The sequence below is a fragment of the Pseudophryne corroboree genome, chromosome 1, assembly GCF_028390025.1.
Source record: "Pseudophryne corroboree isolate aPseCor3 chromosome 1, aPseCor3.hap2, whole genome shotgun sequence".
NCBI lineage: Eukaryota > Metazoa > Chordata > Amphibia > Anura > Myobatrachidae > Pseudophryne > Pseudophryne corroboree.
In genome coordinates, this window is record NC_086444.1 from 292,938,965 (window position 1) to 292,962,879 (window position 23,915).

At 46.0% G+C, this 23,915-nt stretch overlaps 1 protein-coding gene across 1 annotated transcript in view; it reads right to left on the reverse strand.

Annotated features, from left to right (window-relative positions):
* Positions 1–23,915, reverse strand: part of RPH3A (rabphilin 3A) — a 407,102-nt gene that overhangs the window by 23,033 nt on the left and 360,154 nt on the right. Inside the window, exons 17-18 of the mRNA XM_063964354.1 lie at positions 23,331–23,482; positions 15,967–16,048 (exon numbers count right to left, since the gene is read on the reverse strand). Of these exons, the coding sequence (XP_063820424.1) occupies positions 15,967–16,048; positions 23,331–23,482 (234 nt within the window). The remainder of the gene's footprint in view (positions 1–15,966; positions 16,049–23,330; positions 23,483–23,915) is intronic.

The window sequence follows — 23,915 nt, forward strand, 5'->3', positions numbered from 1 at the left end:
ATACCGCTATGTTTACTGCTAAGAAAATTGTGCAGGAATTTGTATGTAGATATGGTATCCCTAGAATTATCGAAAGTGATAGGGGTACCCATTTTACAGGTGATGTCTTTCAAGGAATGTGTAAATTGATGGGAATTGATAGCAAGCTGCACACTCCATACCGTCCACAGGCGAGTGCGAAAGTGGAAAGAGTGAACAGCACTATTAAAAATAAACTGAGTAAAGTGATGGCAGAGACAGGATTGACATGGCCAGAAGCTTTACCCATTGTACTGTACAGCATCAGAACCACTCCCAGGTCCCCTCTTAATCTGTCTCCCTTTGAAATCTTGTTTGGTCGACAACCGCATGTTATGATTAACCCTCAGGATGATTTGAAGTGTAACAATGAAGTGACTGTAAAATACTTGATTAACATGAGTAAACAGTTAAGGAATCAAAATGATAATCTGAAGTTAGTGATTCCTGATTTACCAGATAGTAATTGTCATGACATTGAACCTGGGGATTATGTAATGATACGGAATTTTCTACGCTCAGGTTGCCTTATTGACAGATGGGAAGGACCATACCAGGTCTTATTGACTAGCACTACAGCATTGAAGGTTGCTGAGAGAGAGACTTGGGTTCATTCGTCCCACTGTAAGAAGGTCGTTGATCCAGAGAAGTCCTGTGATAAGGAACAGACGGTAGAGGTTGTATCACTAGAGTGTCTGTTCCAGGAGGACTAAGGCGGCACCTGAGCATCGAGAACCACAAGATCAAAAGCAGTTGTCGATCCCCTGTTCCCTTTTATTGTTTTTCTCCAACTTCCCATCCCATCTCCCTCAATTATTTTTTTTCCCCTTCTCATTCTTCTTCGTCTCCTCCTATAAGATGGACTTGCCCCAAGAGACTGTGATCCGGATTTTCCTGTTGACCATAATGTTGACCAGAGCAGTCTGTTCCGGCGAGAGTACCATGGAGGTCGAGAGAGGTTCTGGAATGGGTTCTGATGATAAAGATGGAGGCGTAGTTTTCCAAGAACAACTTAACCAACAAGTAAAGGCGAGTATCAGAAAACGATCCGATAGCATTGACCATAGAAGGAATTGTGAAGGATTGTTAGCTGAAGAAAACTGTATCTGTAGGCTCTGTAACAATGTCATTGAGGATGGGTGCATTAAGAAATGCCAATCCAGTTTTAATATCCATATGGACCGGCATCCATTGAGTGACTATCACTCCTTAGTGGGTAATGTGTTAAACAAAACAGATTGTTGGGTATGCTCTCAAGTACCTCAGGGTCATAGCAAATCAGGGCTAGTACCATTTCCTTTAACGATAGAGGAGGTACTTGAGTTAAATGGTGGGAGACCGGTGGACCGGAGGTTTAATATCTCCAGCCCTCCTAGTTTGAAGCTCCACCAATACCATGTGGATAGGTCCCTATTATGTTTCAACATCTCCAATCCCCGAAAGCCGGGAAATTGGGAAGTGTCATGGAGTAACCACACCATGACCTTTTCGCATAGAGCAGATAGAATGCCTACAGATACAGAGCTTGTACTCCACATAGCCAGTAGAGGAAAATCTTTCCGGTATAGGTATACCTTAGGAAATAGGATTACTAGAGTTGGAGAGGTATCACCAGGATACTGTGCACATATCGTACAACCTGATACGTGTACTAAGCAGATGGAAGAATTAGGGTTAGGAGATTTCACATGGAAGGTGTGTAATATGGTTATGTCCTACTCCGTCCCATATGTTCTCCCCGATGATGCATATTTCATATGCGGGAGAAAGGCGTACAAGTGGCTTGCCCCAAACTCTGAAGGATTGTGTTATATTGGAAAAGTACTGCCTGAAGTAATGACTGTATCACATGACAAAATGAAAGACATACACCGTGGTGCCCAAGCTCCTTATACTCACACCCATTACGAGCACGTTGTTAAAAGGCACCTGATAGAGAAGACAGAGCATCCGGCCTCTGATCTGATAAGTGAATCCACCGGGATTCAATTCTTAATCGCGTTAGATTTCACCCGCACCGCCAAAGGAGTGCTGAATTATAAATACATATCTGCGCTCGCAAACTTGTTAGATAATATCACTGAAATGTATGATGACACGTTTAGGTATACTGGAAGAGAACTTCAGGCTTACAAAACAGAACTGGTACAGCATAGAATGGTTCTCAATTACCTCACAGCAGTGACAGGCGGATATTGTGTCACACTGGCAACACAATACGGCGTGAAATGTTGCACATATATTACGAATAGCACCGAGGATCCGGTCGAGGTCATAGACCAAAAGATGGACGATATTCTCCAATTGAAGTGGGAATTTCGCAGGAGACACAATCTCACTCTTGCTGCTGTAGGTAATGAGCTGACTGGTTGGGTGTCATGTTTGAACCCGCGAAATTGGTTTTCTGGTTTAGGAGAATGGGCTCAAGGAGTCATAATGGATGTTGGGAAGTTTCTCCTATGTATCTTAGGTGTTGTCATATCGATTGGATTGATATTTAGATGCGGTCAGGCTTTAATGAAGTGCAAACATCGTACAAGGGTAATGAGTTTGAGGAGTGAGGAAACTGTAATTCCAATGGACTTGATTTACGACCCAAATGTAGAAACAATGATGTGATGAAAATGCGATTTCTACGGTCCGTTTCTTTCACCTGTTTTTCCGTTTTCTCCAAGGTAACAAGACCCACTTGGACGAGGAATTTGATGAGCCGATATACAGACAACAGAGGGATTAAAGAAGAAGTTTGACAACCTGATACACAGATTTTTGATGAACTATGCCATGGATCCCCAGTTTCCCTAGAAATTTTAAAATTACGCTAGCCCAACACTTTTGTAAATCTATGGACATTGACAGCTTTGCTCGCACCTTATTAGCAAAAGCACAAAGAAGACTGCATTCAACAGACACCAAGCAAGACCTCAATCGACGACTGTACATTTACCTGACATAGAATACCACCGCATTTACCGTAATTATGTCTTTTCTTCATTTCTACAACCCTCAGGTAATGACACACATAGTCGATAGGGAATACAGGCACAGATATCAGCAATCACATATCTCCCCCATTCATGTATCATCAACTAAAATGTGCTCCCCCATTTTGTTACAACCAAAGCCGAAAAGAGCTCGGTAAAGTTTGACAGCCCATCCACAGACCCGTACCACGGGATAAGAAGGAATTCACATGTATACTTCGCAATACCTCGAAGCTTGATTTAAAACACGTACGGCACGATGATACATGACCCCCAAGCACGGATTCATACACACATGCTTCTGCTATCTCACTAGGTCATACCCTTTTCCTACCTTCTCCTCTCCTCCCCTACCCAACCATGTAAATGTATCAACCCCTGACATATATTTTTCTCTTTTGAAATGTTTTAGAAGGTGGCAGCTATTATTGACTGCCAAAGGGTGGACTGTCAAAGTCAGAAAAATATCTCTATACACACTGCCATATTTGCACCTCATTCTGGTCCGCGCTGCGCATGCGTGCGCTCTCCCGTGCGTGCGCATACTCACAGTCGCGGGCACCCGCAGGCGCACGGTATGCGTATTTACGGTAGAGTTTATGTGATCGTAGCGTGCGACTCAATCGTTACATATTTTCAGTAATAATGTATTTTGTAGATCATGGTCCCTTTGATAGATTCTGAAAGTTTAGTTAATATAGCATGTTCCTGAACAGAGAGATCCCTCTTTGTATTGTACGAAGGGTCTAACAGGGGTCATACAGTGGTGTTTGGTACCCATCGGAAGAGTATTTAAATAGCAATATTCCGGTGTTGGTTTGGAGCGGATTAATCGCTCATGCGAATAGTTATGGACATAAGAAGTTTATGTCCATTTACTATTATTTGTTCTTATTTAGTCATGCGGCGGGAAACTCAGTATCCCACCCACCTGAATAGTTGGAAGCAGTCACAGCCCACCTGTATGAATCAACCTATGACCTTTTGTTATAATGCGAAGCCGAATTCCTGTGTCCAATGAACAATGAGATTGTAGGGACCATTGAATTGTATTGTGTGTGGGGCATAAATAGGCAGGCCGACCATATCCAGGTCACTCTCTTCAACGGTTCTCATTGCTGATAATCGGGAGCTGGATATCGAGGCGCATGCGATCGTTTCCCCTTGTGCGTAAGTGTTTCTCCGCAATCATATTGATCTTCTTGTTATTCCGAGCCAATCTCTCTCAATTTCTCTCTCTCTCTCTCTCTCTCCTTCTCTTTCTCTCTCATTTTCCCTTAAATTGTATTGTATTGTATTTCCTGTGTAGTTATCTGGTTAGGTAGTCTATGTTATATTGTAGTGTATGACTTGTATTGTGTTTAACTCTTTTGCAAGTATAGCATTCATAATATATATTTTAGGCGTTGGACCCTGAGCATGGTATCTGTGTGTTTCTTATAGTATTAAGTATTCTCAGAGCGTCGGTGACGCTCGAGCAGCTTTAAAGGTAATAAGGTTATACTGTGTTGCATTTACACTCTAACATTACACTAAGGTTTTACTGCACAATACACTGTTTATGGTTTAGATACAAAGGTTTAATATAGTGAGCGTCAGCGCCGCTGGTGATCTCCTCGTGGTCCCGAGCGTCCGCTACGCTATAGCGAATCATTACGTTAGTTAACAGCCAATAACGTGCCTGCCTGTGATCTCTTGGCCGTGAGTGAACGTGACGCTTGAGCGTCTCGATCACGGCAAAGCGATTGTTACGCAACTAGCGTACCCTTACGGTACTTCATACGTAGATAGCGTACAGTGTTCTTAGACCTCATAAAGGGTATTATATACGATAAATATTTAGCTTTATCATTAGAAAAACTGCAACTGCTAGCACTCACATGCTGGGGGCCGCCCAGCACAGGGCAAATACACCAAACATGGTTATTGCTGACCAGTGATGCGATCACAATTCAATTGCGATCGCATGCGCGGCCATGTTTCCCTTTGCAGCGGCCGCGATGTCACGCATTTGCCATAAAAATGTCCTGTTCCTGTCCTGTGTTTTTGGTGCCCGCCTCCGCAACCTTGCATCGCTGTCCCCGAAATGCCCTGTCAATCAAGCAGAGGCATTCGCATCACTGTGATGCGATCACATCTCCTGGGCCATGCATGCACAGTACCGGCCCTACACCCCGAAAATCATGTGATCGCATGTGCGATCCATGTTGAATAAGGCCCTATATCAAGGGTAGGCAACGTATAGCATTACAGCTGTAGTGGAACTACACATCCCAGCATGCCGTCAGAGTTTTGCTGTGAGGGATGTATGGTCTAGTGCATTTACTGAAGTACCAAATTTCGCTTGATTATGAGCCTAGTGCTCTGAGCAGGGCTACTCTTTAATTCTAACAGCCCTGTTTGATAAACAATTTCTGATTGAAAGCACTCCTATAATCACTATTAGTATACACTTCTCCCTGTTGGAAGTGAGCCATGTATCACTTCCAACTCAGAAAAGTGTACACTAATAGAAGCACAGATAAAGTAAAACCATTGTCAGCAATGCTGTAGCCTTAATTAAAGCAGCACCAAACACCAAGACACCAGAATACAAGTTCTCTCCTTTCTTGGGTTGACTGGCTACTATCACAGATGTACCTCCCAATATTCCACAGTGGCTGTCACACATAAAGGAATGACTGAGAAGTGTGTTGGCAGGCAGCATGGAAAGATGCACACTGTGACAGGGACAGAGCAAATATCACATGGTTATAAAACTACTAGATGTGAGATCATTCCTGGTATTTTGGGTGTTCAAGCGTGAGCAGCAACAGGCATAATTACAGACACCTGTCAGTTTGTCTTAAAAAGGTATCAGTCACAAGAGACAGTGCTCCTGATGGTGAATTAGTCACCGAGGTGACAGGCCAGGGGGTGGCTAGAGTGCGGGATCTGCTGTTTGAACACTGTGGTTTGTGTGACTTTCTGTGACCTGTGCTATAACCTGTGACTTGCCTGTAACCTGCTGACATTGTGCTAAGGTCAGCCTATCTTGGAAGCTGTGAAGAAATAAACTTGTCATTGGAACTTTTACATTGGTGTATGTGATCCTTGTCACTACACCAGAGGCATTTGATACAATAAAAATAAAGTCCTGTCACAACCGCCAACACCAACCAACCCTGATTTTAAGAAGCCTTATGCAAGAGGTGGATGCCTCTTAAATAAGGCTAGAGTTAGGAAGCAGGGGGAGCATCCCATTCTACAACTTCCCTTGGCAATTACTTTCTTATAAAATAAATACTTAGATAGAGTGTCTGCTCCCAAAACGTCCACATTCCCTGCACTTGACTCCCAAGACCTATCAGTAGCCGGGGCACCCTACATTAGTCTCTCCCTAGCCATCTGTGTGTTCATGAGATACTCCCAGTGCTAGTCCCTCCTACTGAGCACTCTCACAGTGTCCAGTGTGTTCCTGTTGTGCTTCAAGCACCAGCTAATACTACTGAGTGTCTATCAGTCTGCAGTGTGTTCCTGCTGTGCTGCAGTTATTAATAAGCACTATCCACAGTCTTCTGTGTGCTGCTGGTCATTACTCCAGGTGCTGGTCATTACTACTGAGCTCTCTCACAGTTTCCAGTGTGTTGTGCTCCAAATATTAGCTATTACTACTGAGCTTCTCTCAGTCTCCAGTGTGATCCAGTTGTGCCCGAAATATCAGCTATTCCTACTGATCTTCTCTTAATCTCCAGTGTATTCTAGCTGTGCTTTAAGTATCAGCAATTATCATGGATTGTCCCTACACAGTCTCCAGCATCAGTCACTACTAGTGGGCACTCCTTACATTCTCCAGTATACTTCCAGGTATCACTAGCATAGCTCACTCTGTTGTCATTCCATGCAAACTTCTGTTTTTAACGCCCTACTGTGCCACCAGCATAGAGTGTCGTCTGAATATCCATTGGCTCCTCTGCTAATTGACTGCCCTATAACCTCAGAGACTCTCTGGGTGGTATTCAATTTTTTTCACCCCCTTTCACATCCGTTCTGTTTCTGCTGATGGGCGTGGTATAATTATTTCAGCTCGATACCCCCCGGGCTGCGAGAACGCCCAACCTTTTATACAGCTAAACCTGATTAATATGGGCATGATATGCAAGATAACAGGGATCACTTTTGAAAGGAGATTGGGTGTGATATATCATTTGAATACCACCCTCTATGTTCTATCTGTATTGGACACTCTTCATAGTCCCCCGTCTTAACTACTGTATGTTTGCCAGTCCTTCAGTGTCTGTTACATTGTGCTTTACAGATCTCTACTTGTTCTGCAAGTATCAATAAACCAGTTCCCTTTCTTATATGAAGAGAAACTATATTAAACCTCAGGGGCAAACACAGGATCTACTGGGGAGGGGGTGGGGGGGGGAGTGGGGTTGGGGGGGGTTCTGTATAAATATATACTGTGTGTAAATCATACTTGCCTACCTGACCCTCTCCATGAGGGAGAAAATGCTCTGTTCCTGGACTTTCCTGGTAATGTATGATTGCCATCACCTGTGGTGAAGCACCTTTCTTATCAATTAACTAGCTCACCACAGGTGATGGCAATCGTACATTACCAGGAAAGTCCAGGAACAGAGCATTTTCTCCTTCATGGAGAGGGTCAGGTAGGCAAGTATGGTGTAAATATATATATACAGTGCAAAAGGTTGACTGATTAAACCGACCGGGTGGTTGTGTGTTTATTTTTCTATGATATGCCGGGAGTGCTGCACTTTTGCTCTGTACATTGATTCTCTGTGAGGGCACCAGGCTGTAGCACTGTTTATTATGGAGAATGCCGGACCATTTATGCGCGCGGTGGTCTCCGAGGCGGCTTCTCTCCCTGCCGTCCCGGTGGGCGTGTGGCGCTGTGGCCGGCGGTTCCCTGGTCCGTGGGCGCCGCCATGTCACTTTGTGAATCACGTGGGAATGAGGGGGCCATGATGCAACCACTGCCTCTCCGCCAATGGGAGAGGAGTGGGAAGTTTAAAAGGAAGTGCCGGCCTGAGTATCGTCGCTGCAAAGCTACCCCCAGGTTCACGTCTCTCAGCTACAGAGTTCCAGTGCTTCCAGCATACAGTGTGTCTCTCAGCAACAGAGCTCCAGTGCTTCCAGAATACAGTGTCTCTCAGCTAGAGTTCCAGTGCTTCCAGCATACAGTGTGTCTCTCAGCTACAGAGTTCCAGTGCTTCCAGCATACAGTGTGTCTCTCAGCTACAGAGCTCCAGTGCTTCCAGAATACAGTGTGTCTCTCAGCTAGAGTTCCAGTGCTTCCAGCATACAGTGTGTCTCTCAGCTACAGAGTTCCAGTGCCTCCAGCATACAGTGTGTCGCTCAGCTACAGAGTTCTAGTGCTTCCAGAATACAGCGTGTCTCTCAGCCTACAGTCTCCAGCGCTTCCAGCTCTCATTCAGTGTTCTCCAGCATTGTTCACAAGTCATCCCTCACCTCTTTGTTCAGTGTTCTTCAGCATCATTCACAAGTCATCACTCATTCTGTGTTCTTCAGCATCGTTCACAAGTCATCTCTGATTCAGTGTTCTTCAGCATCCTTCACAAGTCATCCCTTACCTCTTTGTTCAGTGTTCTTCAGCATCATTCACAAGTCATCACTCATTCTGTGTTCTTCAGCATCATTCACAAGTTATCTCTCATTCAGTGTTCTCCAGCATCATTCACAAGTCATCACTCACTTCTTCGTTCAGTGTTCTTCAGCACTGTTCTCAAGTCATCGTTTCATTCCTCATTCAGTGCACCCAGCATCGTTCACAAACTTAAGTTATCTATTAATCATGCATGAGGAAGACCTACATTCGGCCGTCTCTATTTTGACCCAACTACGGTTCTGCTTCCCGACCATCGGAAGAATCCCCGAGTTCTCAACTCTCTCAACCCAGGTCCGTGACAGATCCGCCGGTAACCCAATCCCAAGACATATATAATATATAGTATGTATATACTATATATGGTGTGTATAAAAATATATATTGACATATGGCACACACACACACACACACACACACACACACACACATACATAAAAACACACACACACAACACACACAATGTGAAAAGAAGGAGAGGGAGCAGAAATTTCCATGCACTTCTGTGCTTTCGAGAAGAGAAGGAGAGCTCCGTGCAGCAGCAGCAGCTTCTGTGACCGCGATCGCGGTAGTGGTCACGGTTTGTACTGAGACGGAAACACAGCTGTCTCCGTCTCAGAAAAAAAGAATTTGACTGTTATGGGGGGGCTTGTTTAAAAGGGGGCGTGGCTTCGTGGAGGACCTGCGATCGCGAGCCACACCCCCTTTTCTGCACTCTGTGAGCTGCTGGCATGCCCCCTCTCCAGTGAATAGACGCTGTGCGCACGCGCACAGCGTCTGTTCACCGCTGCTCTGCTAAGCAGGGCAGCGATGACCGGAGCCTCCCAACTGCCCCTCCCCACCGCGGGACACTGCGGCCCGCGGGTGGGACAGCGGGACAGTCCCTAAAAACCGAGACTGTCCCGCGAAAATCGGGACATTTGGGAGGTATGTAGCTATTAGTGATGAGCGGGTTCGGTTTCTCGGAAACCGAACCCCCCCGAACTTCACCCTTTTTACACGGGTCCGAGCCATACTCGGATTCTCCCGTATGGCTCGGGTAACCCGAGCGCGCCCGAACGTCATCCCGCTGTCGGATTCTCGCGAGATTCGGATTCTATATAAGCAGCCGCGCGTCGCCGCCATTTTCACTCGTGCATTGGAAATGTTAGGGAGAGGACGTGGCTGGCGTCCTCTCCGTTATTGTTGAACTTGATTGTGCTGTACACTATTGCTTAATTGTGGGGAGGGCTGGGGAGCAGCTGTATATAGGAGGAGTACAGTGCAGAGTTTTGCTGATCAGTGACCACCAGTTATCTGTTCTCTGCCTGAAAAAAACGCTCCATATCTGTGCTCACAGTGTGCTGCATATATCTGTGCTCACACTGCTTAATTGTGGGGACTGGGGAGCAGCTGTATTATATAGCAGGAGTTCAGTGCAGAGTTTTGCTGACAGTGACCACCAGTATACGTTGTCTGCCTGAAAAACACTCCATATCTGTGCTCAGTGTGCTGCTTTATTGTGGGGACTGGGGACCACCAGTATAATATTATATAGGAGGAGAACAGTGCAGAGTTTTGCTGACCAGTGACCACCAGTATATAATATATAGCATTACGGTACAGTAGGCCACTGCTGTACCTACCTCTGTGTCGTCATTAAGTATACTATCCATCTACATTCTATACCTGTGGTGCATTTTAGTTTTGCAGTTTGCTGACACAGTGACCACCAGTATACTATATATATAGCAGTACGGAAGGCCACTACTGTACCTACCTCTGTGTCGTCATTCATTAAGTATACTATCCATCTACATTCTATACCTGTGGTGCATTTTAGTTTTGCAGTTTGCTGAAACAGTGACCACCAGTATACTATATATAGCAGTACGGAAGGCCACTGCTGTACCTACCTCTGTGTCATCATTCATTAAGTATACTATCCATCTACATTCTATACCTGTGGTGCATTTTAGATTTGCAGTTTGCTGACACAGTGACCACCAGTATACTATATATAGCAGTACGGTACGGAAGGCCACTGCTGTACCTACCTCTGTGTCGTCATTCATTAAGTATACTATCCATCTACATTCTATACCTGTGGTGCATTTTAGTTTTGCAGTTTGCTGACACAGTGACCACCAGTATACTATATATTGCAGTACGGAAGGCCACTGCTGTACCTACCTCTGTGTCGTCATTCATTAAGTATACTATCCATCTACATTCTATACCTGTGGTGCATTTTAGTTTTGCAGTTTGCTGACACAGTGACCACCAGTATACTATATATAGCAGTACGGAAGGCCACTGCTGTACCTACCTCTGTGTCATCATTCATTAAGTATACTATCCATCTACATTCTATACCTGTGGTGCATTTTAGTTTTGCAGTTTGCTGACACAGTGACCACCAGTATACTATATATAGCAGTACGGAAGGCCACTGCTGTACCTACCTCTGTGTCGTCATTCATTAAGTATACTATCCATCTACATTCTATACCTGTGGTGCATTTTAGTTTGCAGTTTGCTGACACAGTGACCATCAGTATACTATATCTAGCAGTACGGAAGGCCACTGCTGTACCTACCTCTGTGTCGTCATTCATTAAGTATACTATCCATCTACATTCTATACCTGTGGTGCATTTTAGTTTTGCAGTTTGCTGACACAGTGACCACCAGTATACTATATATAGCAGTACGGAAGGCCACTGCTGTACCTACCTCTGTGTCGTCAAGTATACTATCCATCCATACCTGTGGTGCATTTCAGTTGTGCGCAGTAAATATAGTAGTAGGCCATTGCTATTGATACTGGCATATAATTCCACACATTAAAAAATGGAGAACAAAAATGTGGAGGTTAAAATAGGGAAAGATCAAGATCCACTTCCACCTCGTGCTGAAGCTGCTGCCACTAGTCATGGCCGAGACTATGAAATGCCATCAACGTCGTCTGCCAAGGCCGATGCCCAATGTCATAGTAGAGAGCATGTAAAATCCAAAAAACAAAAGTTCAGTAAAATGACCCAAAAATCAAAATTAAAAGCGTCTGAGGAGAAGCGTAAACTTGCCAATATGCCATTTACGACACGGAGTGGCAAGGAACGGCTGAGGCCCTGGCCTATGTTCATGGCTAGTGGTTCAGCTTCACATGAGGATGGAAGCACTCATCCTCTCGCTAGAAAAATGAAAAGACTTAAGCTGGCAAAAGCACAGCAAAGAACTGTGCGTTCTTCTAAATCACAAATACCCAAGGAGAGTCCAATTGTGTCGGTTGCGATGCCTGACCTTCCCAACACTGGACGGGAAGAGCTTGCGCCTTCCACCATTTGCACGCCCCCTGCAAGTGCTGGAAGGAGCACCCGCAGTCCAGTTCCTGATAGTCAAATTGAAGATGTCACTGTTGAAGTACACCAGGATGAGGATATGGGTGTTGCTGGCGCTGGGGAGGAAATTGACAAGGAGGATTCTGATGGTGAGGTGGTTTGTTTAAGTCAGGCACCCGGGGAGACACCTGTTGTCCGTGGGACGAATATGGCCATTGACATGCCTGGTCAAAATACAAAAAAAATCAGCTCTTCGGTGTGGAATTATTTCAACACAAATGCGGACAACAGGTGTCAAGCCGTGTGTTGCCTTTGTCAAGCTGTAATAAGTAGGGGTAAGGACGTTAACCACCTCGGAACATCCTCCCTTATACGTCACCTGCAGCGCATTCATCATAAGTCAGTGACAAGTTCAAAAACTTTGGGTGACAGCGGAAGCAGTCCACTGACCACTAAATCCCTTCCTCTTGTAACCAAGCTCCTGCAAACCACACCACCAACTCCCTCAGTGTCAATTTCCTCCTTAGACAGGAAAGCCAATAGTCCTGCAGGCCATGTCACTGGCAAGTCTGACGAGTCCTCTCCTGCCTGGGATTCCTCCGATGCATCCTTGAGTGTAACGCCTACTGCTGCTGGCGCTGCTGTTGTAGCTGCTGGGAGTCGATCGTCATCCCAGAGGGGAAGTCGGAAGACCACTTGTACTACTTCCAGTAAGCAATTGACTGTCCAACAGTCCTTTGCGAGGAAGATGAAATATCACAGCAGTCATCCTGCTGCAAAGCAGATAACTCAGGCCTTGGCAGCCTGGGCGGTGAGAAACGTGGTTCCGGTATCCACCGTTAATTCAGAGCCAACTAGAGACTTGATTGAGGTACTGTGTCCCCGGTACCAAATACCATCTAGGTTCCATTTCTCTAGGCAGGCGATACCGAAAATGTACACAGACCTCAGAAAAAGACTCACCAGTGTCCTAAAAAATGCAGTTGTACCCAATGTCCACTTAACCACGGACATGTGGACAAGTGGAGCAGGGCAGACTCGGGACTATATGACTGTGACAGCCCACTGGGTAGATGTATTGCCTCCCGCAGCAAGAACAGCAGCGGCGGCACCAGTAGCAGCATCTCGCAAATGCCAACTCGTTCCTAGGCAGGCTACGCTTTGTATCACCGCTTTCCAGAATAGGCACACAGCTGACAACCTCTTACGGCAACTGAGGAAGATCATCGCAGAATGGCTTACCCCAATTGGACTCTCCTGGGGATTTGTGACGTCGGACAACGCCAGCAATATTGTGCGTGCATTACATCTGGGCAAATTCCAGCACGTCCCATGTTTTGCACATACATTGAATTTGGTGGTGCAGAATTATTTAAAAAACGACAGGGGCATGCAAGAGATGCTGTCGGTGGCCCGAAGAATTGCGGGCCACTTTCGGTATTCAGCCACCGTGTACAGAAGACTGGAGCACCACCAAACATTCCTGAACCTGCCCTGCCATCATCTGAAGCAAGAGGTGGTAACGAGGTGGAATTCAACCCTCTATATGCTTCAGAGGATGGAGGAGCAGCAAAAGGCCATTCAAGCCTATACATCTGCCCACGATATAGGCAAAGGAGGGGGAATGCACCTGACTCAAGCGCAGTGGAGAATGATTTCAACGTTGTGCAAGGTTCTGCAACCCTTTGAACTTGCCACACGTGAAGTCAGTTCAGACACTGCCAGCCTGAGTCAGGTCATTCCCCTCATCAGGCTTTTGCAGAAGAAGCTGGAGACATTGAAGGAGGAGCTAAAACAGAGCGATTCCGCTAGGCATGTGGGACTTGTGGATGGAGCCCTTAATTCGCTTAACCAGGATTCAATGGGTGGTCAATCTGTTGAAATCAGAGCACTACATTTTGGCCACCGTGCTCGATCCTAGATTTAAAACCTACGTTGTATCTCTCTTTCCGGCAGACACAAGTCTGCAGAGGTTCAAAGACCTGCTGGTGAGAAAATTGTCAAGTCAAGCGGAACGTGACCCGTCAACATCTCCTCCTTCACATTCTCCCGCAACTGGGGGTGCGAGGAAAAGGCTAAGAATTCCGAGCCCACCCGCTGGTGGTGATGCAGGGCAGTCTGGAGCGAGTGCGGACATCTGGTCCGGACTGAAGGACCTGCCAACGTTTACTGACATGTCGTCTATTGTCACTGCATATGATTCTCTCACCATTGAAAGAATGGTGGAGGATTATATGAGTGACCGCATCCAAGTAGGCACGTCAGACAGTCCGTACGTATACTGGCAGGAAAAAGAGGCAATTTGGAGGCCCTTGCACAAACTGGCTTTATTCTACCTAAATTGCCCTCCCTCCAGTGTGTACTCCGAAAGAGTGTTTAGTGCAGCCGCTCACCTTGTCAGCAATCGGCGTACGAGGTTACTTCCAGAAAATGTGGAGAAGATGATGTTCATCAAAATGAATTATAATCAATTCCTCCGTGGAGACATTCACCAGCAGCAATTGCCTCCACAAAGTACACAGGGACCTGAGATGGTGGATTCCAGTGGGGACGAATTAATAATCTGTGAGGAGGGGGATGTACACAGTGAAAGGGGTGAGGAATCGGAGGATGATGATGAGGTTGACATCTTGCCTCTGTAGAGCCAGTTTGTGCAAGGAGAGATTGATTGCTTCTTTTTTTGGTGGGGGCCCAAACCAACCAGTCATTTCAGTCACAGTCGTGTGGGAGACCCTGTCGCTGAAATGATGGGTTCGTTAAAGTGTGCATGTCCTGTTTATACAACATAAGGGTTGGTGGGAGGGCCCAAGGACAATTCCATCTTGCACCTCTTTTTTCTTTAATTTTTCTTTGCATCATGTGCTTTTTGGGGACAATTTTTTTGAAGTGCCATCCTGCCTGGCACTGCAGTGCCACTCCTAGATGGGCCAGGTGTTTGTGTCGGCCACTTGTGTCGCTTAGCTTAGTCACACAGCGACCTTGGTGCGCCTCTTTTTTTCTTTGCATCATGTGCTGTTTGGGGACAATTTTTTTGAAGTGCCATCCTGCCTGACACTGCAGTGCCACTCCTAGATGGGCCAGGTCTTTGTGTCGGCCACTTGTGTCGCTTAGCTTAGTCACACAGCGACCTTGGTGCGCCTCTTTTTTTCTTTGCATCATGTGCTGTTTGGGGACAATTTTTTTGAAGTGCCATCCTGCCTGACACTGCAGTGCCACTCCTAGATGGGCCAGGAGTTTGTGTCGGTCACTTGTGTCGCTTAGCTTAGCCATCCAGTGACCTCGGTGCAAATTTTAGGACTAAAAATAATATTGTGAGGTGCTCAGAATAGACTGGAAATGAGTGGAAATTATGGTAATTGAGGTTAATAAAACCATGGGATCAAAATGACCCCCAAATTCTATGATTTAAGCTGTTTTTTAGTTTTTTTTGTAAAAAACACCCGAATCCAAAACACACCCGAATCCGACAAAAAATTTTCGGTGAGGTTTTGCCAAAACGCGTCCGAATCCAAAACACGGCCGCGGAACCGAATCCAAAACCAAAACACAAAACCCGAAAAATGTCCGGTGCACATCACTAGTAGCTATATACCTTTTTAGTGTAGATCTAATAATCCACATCTTTCGGGGTATATCTTGCTGTGAAAGACTGTGGGAAAATCTCTTCTTAGCTGCTGAAAGGAGCTGACTAACAGCCTTCCTTTCTTGTGAGCCCCTGTTATCTCTGCATGTGCCAGCTTTACAGAGATACTACGTAATATATTAAATATGGAAATTATCTTTTAACGTACAACTCGGGCCTGTACCATAACACCTATGATGCATTGCACACTAATATTTCCTCAGATTAAACCAAGACTGTAACACCCAAAGCCAGCTCTCACTTATGGTGAATATTCATGTACCTAAATGTATTGTTGCCATTTGCTTTGTATCCCTGTTATTCTCATCAATATGATGATCAATCACGTATGTAACAATATAATACCTACATTTATAATCATTACCACCTCACCTCATTGAATTCTGGATTAAGAGTTTTCTTTTTAATTTGAGTCTTCTGTTTTGCCTTCTTTCCCCCTTCAGGTTTTAGCCATCTAAAAACGCAATAAACACAGGGTTAATGACAGACAGGCAGAAATATGCATGCATATAGTATTTGATATAGATTTAAACGGTTCTATGCATATTCCTCACCTCAATAAATCCTACAGTAAGAGTTTTGAGCACTACTGTATGTTGTTAGCAGAGCAAACATGGCCCTCCTAGGAGAGATCATTTTGTTTAGTCTGATATGCTTTCTCCCAGATTCCTCCTGCCCGCACAGCAGGATCGAAGGACAAATTGATTTGATTTTTTTTTTAATTGGATTTAAATATGTTGTTCTCCTTGGAGAATCACAGTGCATGGAACAAAAAGTACATTTATAGTCTTACAAAAAGAGCCTGCGAACGAGACGATTTAAGATGGTGACATGAGCAGCAATTTACCAGTAGCCTGCCCAAAGCCCTATTGTAATCCAGATCTTCAGTTCTTGGGGTAAATTTACTAAGGTGGGAGTTTTTTTAGAACTGGTGATATTGCCCATAGCAACTAATTAGACATACCTCCCAACTGTCCCGATTTTTGCGGGACAGTCCCGTTTTTTGAGGACTGTCCCGCTGTCCCACCCGCGGGCCGCAGTGTCCCGCGGTGGGGGGGCAGTTGGGAGTCTCTGTCTTTCTCTGCCCTGCTTAGCAGAGCAGCGGTGAATAGACGCTGTGCGCATGCGCACAGCGTCTATTCACTGGAGTCAGAGGGAGAGGGGGCATGCCAGCGGCTCACAGAGCGCTGGGCATGCCCCCTCAGTGATGAAAACAGGGGCGTGGCTCGCGATCGCAGGTCCTCTGCGAAGCCATGCCCCCTTTTATTAGGCCACGCCCTTTTTGGGGAGGTATTAATTAGATTCTATCTATTATCTTCTAGAAGCAGCTAGATAAATGTTAAGTAGTATATGATCGGTTACCCCCTGGTCTCTGGGCACTGGTACCAAGCAGCATTGATGGCTTTGGCAATTTTTATATTTAACATGACACTAAGGGTGTCTTATAATGATTTATTACAATCTATAGAAGTCCGATAGCTTTGTGAAGGTTATTTCCCCATGCTACAAATCCCGTCACATCACAACCATCTTTATATTTAATTTACTGCTACAGTACTAGTAATAAATCCAAGAGCATTTTTTCTGTATATTTCATGACTTATATATTGTAGTTGTTAAACAGTACTGTGCTTGCTTTCGAAACTTCGTTGTCTATCCCATCTAATTAATGTCATTGATGACCTTAAAGAGATGGAGAACCTACCTATGTGAATAATAAAATGCTGATAATCCTTGCTTAAGCCAAAGCCGTGGTTTTGTAGATGAGTCACACAGAATATATTGCTGAATGGCTAGCTCATGCTGGCAAATCTGATGATAATGACATTTTTGGACCTCTTTCATCCCCTTCATCAAATAGTGACACAGGGTGTGGTATATGATGTCGACATTCAGAATGTTGACCAAGGTATTTTAAGCTAAAACCTAACCATAAATCTAACTGTAACCACAGCCTAACCATAATTGCAACCAAATCTTAAAATAATGTCTTGATTGTCAATATTCACAGTGGGGGAGTACGGAGACGCACGGCTTCTAACCGGGGCGGAATGTGTCTCCAGACACAGTACACAGCTGCATCTCAGTACACTGTACACAGTACCCACACTGACAAAAACAGCCTTAAAACGGTTTTCTCTCCATTTTAAGCAACAGATTACCTCAGCCAGTATAAAAAAGCAGGAAGACCGCGTGCCATTGAAGGGGCGGAGCCTTCACTATGAGCGGATCCAGCAGATCACCAGCGCCATTTTCCCTCTGCAGTGGACACAGACGCTGACTGACGGACGTGCGGCTCCTCCGGAGAGACTCCAGATTACCTCAGTGGTATCAGGGGGTCATAGAAGGGGGGGAGCGATTATTAGTGCACTAAGGGGGTCATTCCGACCTGATCGCATGCTGCAGATTTTTGCAGCAATCAGATCAGAACTGCGCATGCGTAAGTGCCACAATATGCAGGCGCGTCGTACGAGTGCAAAGTGGATCGGCGCCCAGCGATGGATTCTACGACAAATCCATTTGCACGGGTGTTCACAAGGAGATTGACAGGAAGGAGGCGTTTCTAGGTGTCAACTGACCATTTTCCAGGAGTGGTTGTAGAAACGTAGGCGTGTCCAGGTGTTTGCAGGGCGAGTGTCTGACATCAATTCCGGGACTGAACAGGCAGAAGTGATCGCAGCGGCTGAGTAAGTACTGAGCTACTCAGAAGCTGCACAAATTGTGTTTGCATCTCTCGGCTGCAAAAGCGATCGCATCCTTGCACAGCAAATATACACTCCCCTGTGGGCGGCGACTATGCGTTCGCACGGCTGCTATAAACAGCTAGCGAGCGATCAACTCAGAATGACCCCCCAAGTCCCCTATCAGGGTACTTAGTCTGCGACCCAGCTGCATTAGCAATAAGGGCGCGGTGGGGGCTGGCTCCAAATAACTCTGTGTCTCCCTGAACGGCTCTCTGTGGGTTAATTGTGCTTTACCTTTTCCTGTGTGTGTTTATTGTCACATTTACATTATGTCAGGTAAAGAGTGTGTTTCTTGTACAGCGGAGTGTTCCTCTTCACCAGGGGGCTCCTTGCTGGGTACTTAGGGCAGTGCACCTTCCCAGAATAGCGAGGCTGAACCGGAGTTGGTTAATTCCATTAAAGGAATGATCTCCAATATTTCTACGAAATTATCCCGCAATGAGAAAGAGACACAATACTTAAGACAGACTGTGGATGAGTTTATGAATAGAGACTCAGTCCCCAAACCAGCATCTCAATCCCCTCCCATTTGTCCGCAGAAATGATCTCTGGCCCATATCCTGCAGTCTGACTCTGACGGGTCAGACATGGAGGAGGGCGAGGTGGATTTGGAGGGGTGGATGCTACTCTGTCACAGGGAATAGAGGCTCTTATAGAGGCTATCAGAGATGTTCTGCAATTTCCTGATAAGGTGTCAGAGGAGTGTGAGGAATTATTTTAATGTAAAAAAGAAGTCCTCAGTCACCTTTCCTGCGTTCAAGGATTTGAATACCTTGCTTTAAGAACCATGGGTTAATCCTGATAAGATATTTCAAATCCATAAAAGGTTGCTCTCATCTTTTCCTTTTCCTCTGGAGGATAGGAAAAAATGGGAAAATCCACCGATAGTGGACACATCAGTCTCTAGACTGTCACGAAAAATTGTATTGCCTCTCCCTGATGCAGACTCCCTAAAAGACATGGCTGATCGTAAAATTGAGACTACACTCAAATCATTGTACACAGCTGCTGGGGTGGCCCAAAGACCCACTATTGCATGTGCGTGGATCACAAAAGCCATTGCTAAATGGTCAGGTAACCTAATTGAGGGGTTAGATTCCTTGTCTAGGAGGGATGTTGTTTTACTCCTGCAGCATATACAGGAGTCTGCGAACTTTATGGTGGAAGCCATAAAAGAGATAGGCTTGCTTAATGCACGCACCACTGCTATGGCAGTGTCAGCACGCAGGGGCTTGTGACTACACCAGTGGACTGCTGATGCGGACTCCAGGAAAGGCGTGGAAGGCCTACCATTCACAGGAGAGGCCTTGTTTGCAGACGAACTAGACAAATGGATCTCCAAAGCTACTGCGGGTAAGTCTACGTATCTTCCTTCCGCAGTTCCCCAGCCAGGAAAGCTTATTCAGCTTCAAATTTACAGTCCTTTTGGACGGCCAAGTTTAAGGGCAAATCCAGAGGTGCTTCTATGGCCTCCAGAGGCGCAAGAGGTAAACCACGCAAACCAGCAACTGCAGGTGCTCAGGAACAGAGCTCAGGCTCTGCTTCCTCAAAGCCTTCAGCATGACGGTGGACCGCGATGCCTGGAAGACTGGCAGGTGGGAACCAGACTAAAATTCTTCAGTCACATCTGGTCAAGTTCGTGCTAGGATCCCTGGGTCATAGATCTTATTTCCCAGGGCTACAGATTGGAGTTCCAAGAGCTGCCACCTCACAAATTCTTCAACTCAGGGTTACCAGTTTCACAAAAGGCAAGTATAACTTTACAGCAGGCCATCCAAAAACTGGTACAGTCTCAAGTCATTGTTCCAGTTCCACCTCATCTTCACAACAAGGGGTACTATTCCAACTTGTTTGTAGCACCAAAACCGGACGGTTTGGTATGGCCAATTCTGAACCTAGAGTCCTTGAACCCGTTCTTAAGAGTGTTCAAGTTCAACATGGAGTCTCTGAGAGCAGTGATCTCAAGTCTGGAGGAAGGGGGATTTCTAGTGATTCTGGATATCAAGGATGCGTACCTTCACATTCCGATCTGGCCGCCTCATCAGACTTATCTACGGTTTGCACTGTAGGACTGTCCCTACCAGTTCCAGGCCCTGCCATTTGGTCTCTCAACGGCCCCCGAGGGTATTCACCAAAGTGATGGCAGAGATGATGTTTATATTCCATAAACAGGGAGTGAATATAATTTCGTACCTGGACGATCTTCTGATAAAGGCGTTGTCCAGGGAGAGGTTGCTGGACAGCATTGGTCTCTCAACCAAACTTCTCCACGATCACTGGTGGATTCTGAACCTTCCGAAATCTCACCTAGAGCCAACACGGAGGCTTCCATTCCTGGGAATGATACTGGACATGGAGTCGCAGAAAGTGTTCCTTCCATTGGAAAAGGCATTGGTAATCCAATCGATGGTTTGGGATGTCCTGAAGCCAACACTGATATAAGTGCATCTATGCATTCGCCTTCTTGGGAAAATGGTGGCCTCTTACGAGGTGCTTCAATACGGAAGGTTTCACGCAAGACCTTTCTAGCTCGATCTGTTGGACAAATGGTCTGGATCGCATCTTCACATGCACCAGAGGATCTGTCTGTCGTCAAAAGCCAGGATCTCCCTTCTGTGGTGGCTACAGACTTCTCACCTCGTCGATGGGGTCGCAGGTTTGGAATTCAGAACTGGATCCTGTTAACTACAGACGTAAGCCTCAGAAGCTGGGGAGCAGTCACCCAGGGGGTGCAGTTTCAAGGAAGATGGTCAAGTCAGGAAGTCATCCTTCCAAACAACATTCTGGAACTCAGGGCCATATAGAACGCCCTTCTGCAGGCCTCATATCTTCTTCAAGATCGGGCCATTCAGGTCCAGTTGGACAATGTGACGGCAGTGACGTACATAAACTGACAGGGCGGAACGAAAAGCAGAGCAGCAATGTCAGAGGTGTCAAGAATTCTCCTCTGGGCAGAAAAAAACGCTGTGGCATTGTCAGCAGTCTTCATTCCGAGAGTAGACAACTGGGAAGCAGACTTCCTCAGCAGACACAACCTGCACCCGGGGGAGTGGGGCCTTCACCCGGAAGTGTTCAGGTGCTTGACAAGTCAATGAGGATATTCACAGATCAACCTGATGGCCTCTCATCTCAACAAGAAGCTCAGGCGGTACTGTTCTAGGTCGAGAGACCCACAGGCAGTGGCGGTAGACGCTCTGATGACTCCATGGGTCTATCAGATGCTTTCCTCCACTTCCTCTGATCCCAAGAACTTTAAAAAGAATAAAAAGGGAAAAGGTTCAAGCAATACTCCTGGCTCCGGACTGGCCAAGAAGGGCCTGGTATGCTGGCCTCTACCTCTTCGCAAGGATCTTCTGCAACAGGGCCCGTTCGTTTATCAGGACTTACCGCAGCTACGTTTGACGGCATGGAAGTTTAACGGCTGATTCTAGCCAGAAGAGGGATCCCTAACAAAGTGATCCTGATTATGATCCAAGCCAGGAGGGGGTTAACGTCTAAACATTACCACCGTATTTGGAAGAATATGTCTCTTGGTGTGAGAGCAGAAATTATTCTGCAGTGGAATTTCATCCGGGACGTTTCCTGCTTCTTCTACAGGCAGGTGTGGATGTGGGCCTACGTCTGGGCTCCATAAAAGTCCAGATTTTGGCCTTGTCCATTTTCTTTCAAAAACAATTGGCTTTTCTCCATGAGGTCCAGACGTTCTTGAAAGGTGTTCTGCACATCCATCCTTTCTTTGTGCCTCCCTCAGCACCTTGGGATCTCAATTTGGTGCTGCAGTTCCTCCAATCAGACTGGTTTGAACCGTTACAGGAGGTGGACGTAAAATATCTTACAAGGAAGACCGTCACACTCTTGGCCTTGGCTTTAGCAAGACGTGTGTCGGAGCTGGGGGCTTTGTCTCACAAAAGCCCCTATTTAATTTTCCATGAGGACAGAGCTGAACTCAGAACTTGTCAGCAATTTCTTCCTAAAGTGGTGTCTGTGTTTCACATCAACCAACCTATTGTGGTTCCGGTTGTGACCGACACCTCTGCTACTTCAAAGTCTTTGGATGTTGTGAGGTCTTTGAAGGTATACGTAAAGAGGACAGCTCATCACAGGAAATCCGACTGGCTATTCGTTCTCTATGATCCCAATCAAATTGGGTGTCTTGCTTCAAAGCAGACAATTGCACGCTGGATCAGGCTCACTATCCAGCATGTTTATTCCAAGGCAGGTTTGTCGATTCCAAAATCGGTACAGGCCGACTCTACTAGGTTGGTGGGCTCTTCCTGGGTGGCTGCCCAGGGTGTCTCGGCTTTACAACTCTGCCGAGCAGCTACTTGGTCTGGTCCGAACACATTTGCTAAGTTTTACAAGTTCGATACTTTGCCCTCTGAGGACCTTCAGTTTGGTCAATCAGTTCTGCAGGAACATCAGCACACTCCCACCTGGTTTGGGAGCTTTAGTACATCCCCATGGTACTAAATGAAACCCCAGTATCCTCTAGGACGTAAGAGAAAATAGGATTTTTATTACCTACCGGTAAATCCTTTTCTCGTAGTCCGTAGAGAATACTGGGCCCCCGCCCAGTGCTTTGTTCTTCCTGCACTGTTACTTGGTTAAGTATTGTTGGTTCAGCTGTTGCTGTTCCTGTTTAAAGTTGGGTTAGCATAGCTTTCCTCTGGTTTGTGTGTGCTGATTCGGAATCTCACCACTATCCTTTATATCCTTCACTCAAAATATATCCGTCTCCTCGGGCACAGTTTCCTAGACTGGTAGGAGGGGCATAGAGGGAGGAGCCAGCCCACACTATCAAATTCTTAGAGTGCCCATGGCTCCTAATGAACCCGTCTATACCCCATGGTACTAAATGAAACCTCAGTGTCCTCTATGGACTACGAGAAAAGGATTTACCGGTAGGTAATTAAAATCCTATTATTTAATATAATACATCAATGCTCAGTTATTTTAAGTATGACACTTTCAAAATAAAAAAATGTTACTTACAGTTTAACAAATGGATCGGAGTAGCCATTAGCATCCATTGCTGCCAAGTGAACACAGCGTACAATGCCAACAATCAGCCCTCCTTGCTGAGTACTGTACATCAGTGACACGAGAACCTTCCCTCTGTCTTCTACATCACCTCCGCGATTTGTCTGCAAAAGGACAAGATTTGTGATACCTTCAGTCATGCAATGTGCTTGTTACCTGAAGGCTATGTGCTCAAATCATAGCCCAGTATGGCATGGCGACGCTAGAGGCTTGGAGGCCCCTGGCAAACTCTCAAGGTGGGCCTCCTATTTGATTTCTAGAAACCCTTAGGTCTACTTGTGCAGCTGCAGCTGTGTACAGTAGGTACCAACAGAGCCAAACAAGGAACCGGCAGACAAGGAAAGGACTGTACAGAATGCTGGTAAGGCATTCCAGGGGACATCAACCACCACAGGCAGAACTCAACAACAGAGGAGCTTCCTCAGGTAAGCGTCAGACAATGATCCAGGAGTCCGGAAATCCAGGCAGCGGCTTTGGGCCTATCCAGATGCCGGAGCTCGTGGGCCCCCTTCACCTTGTGGGCCCCTGGGCATTTGC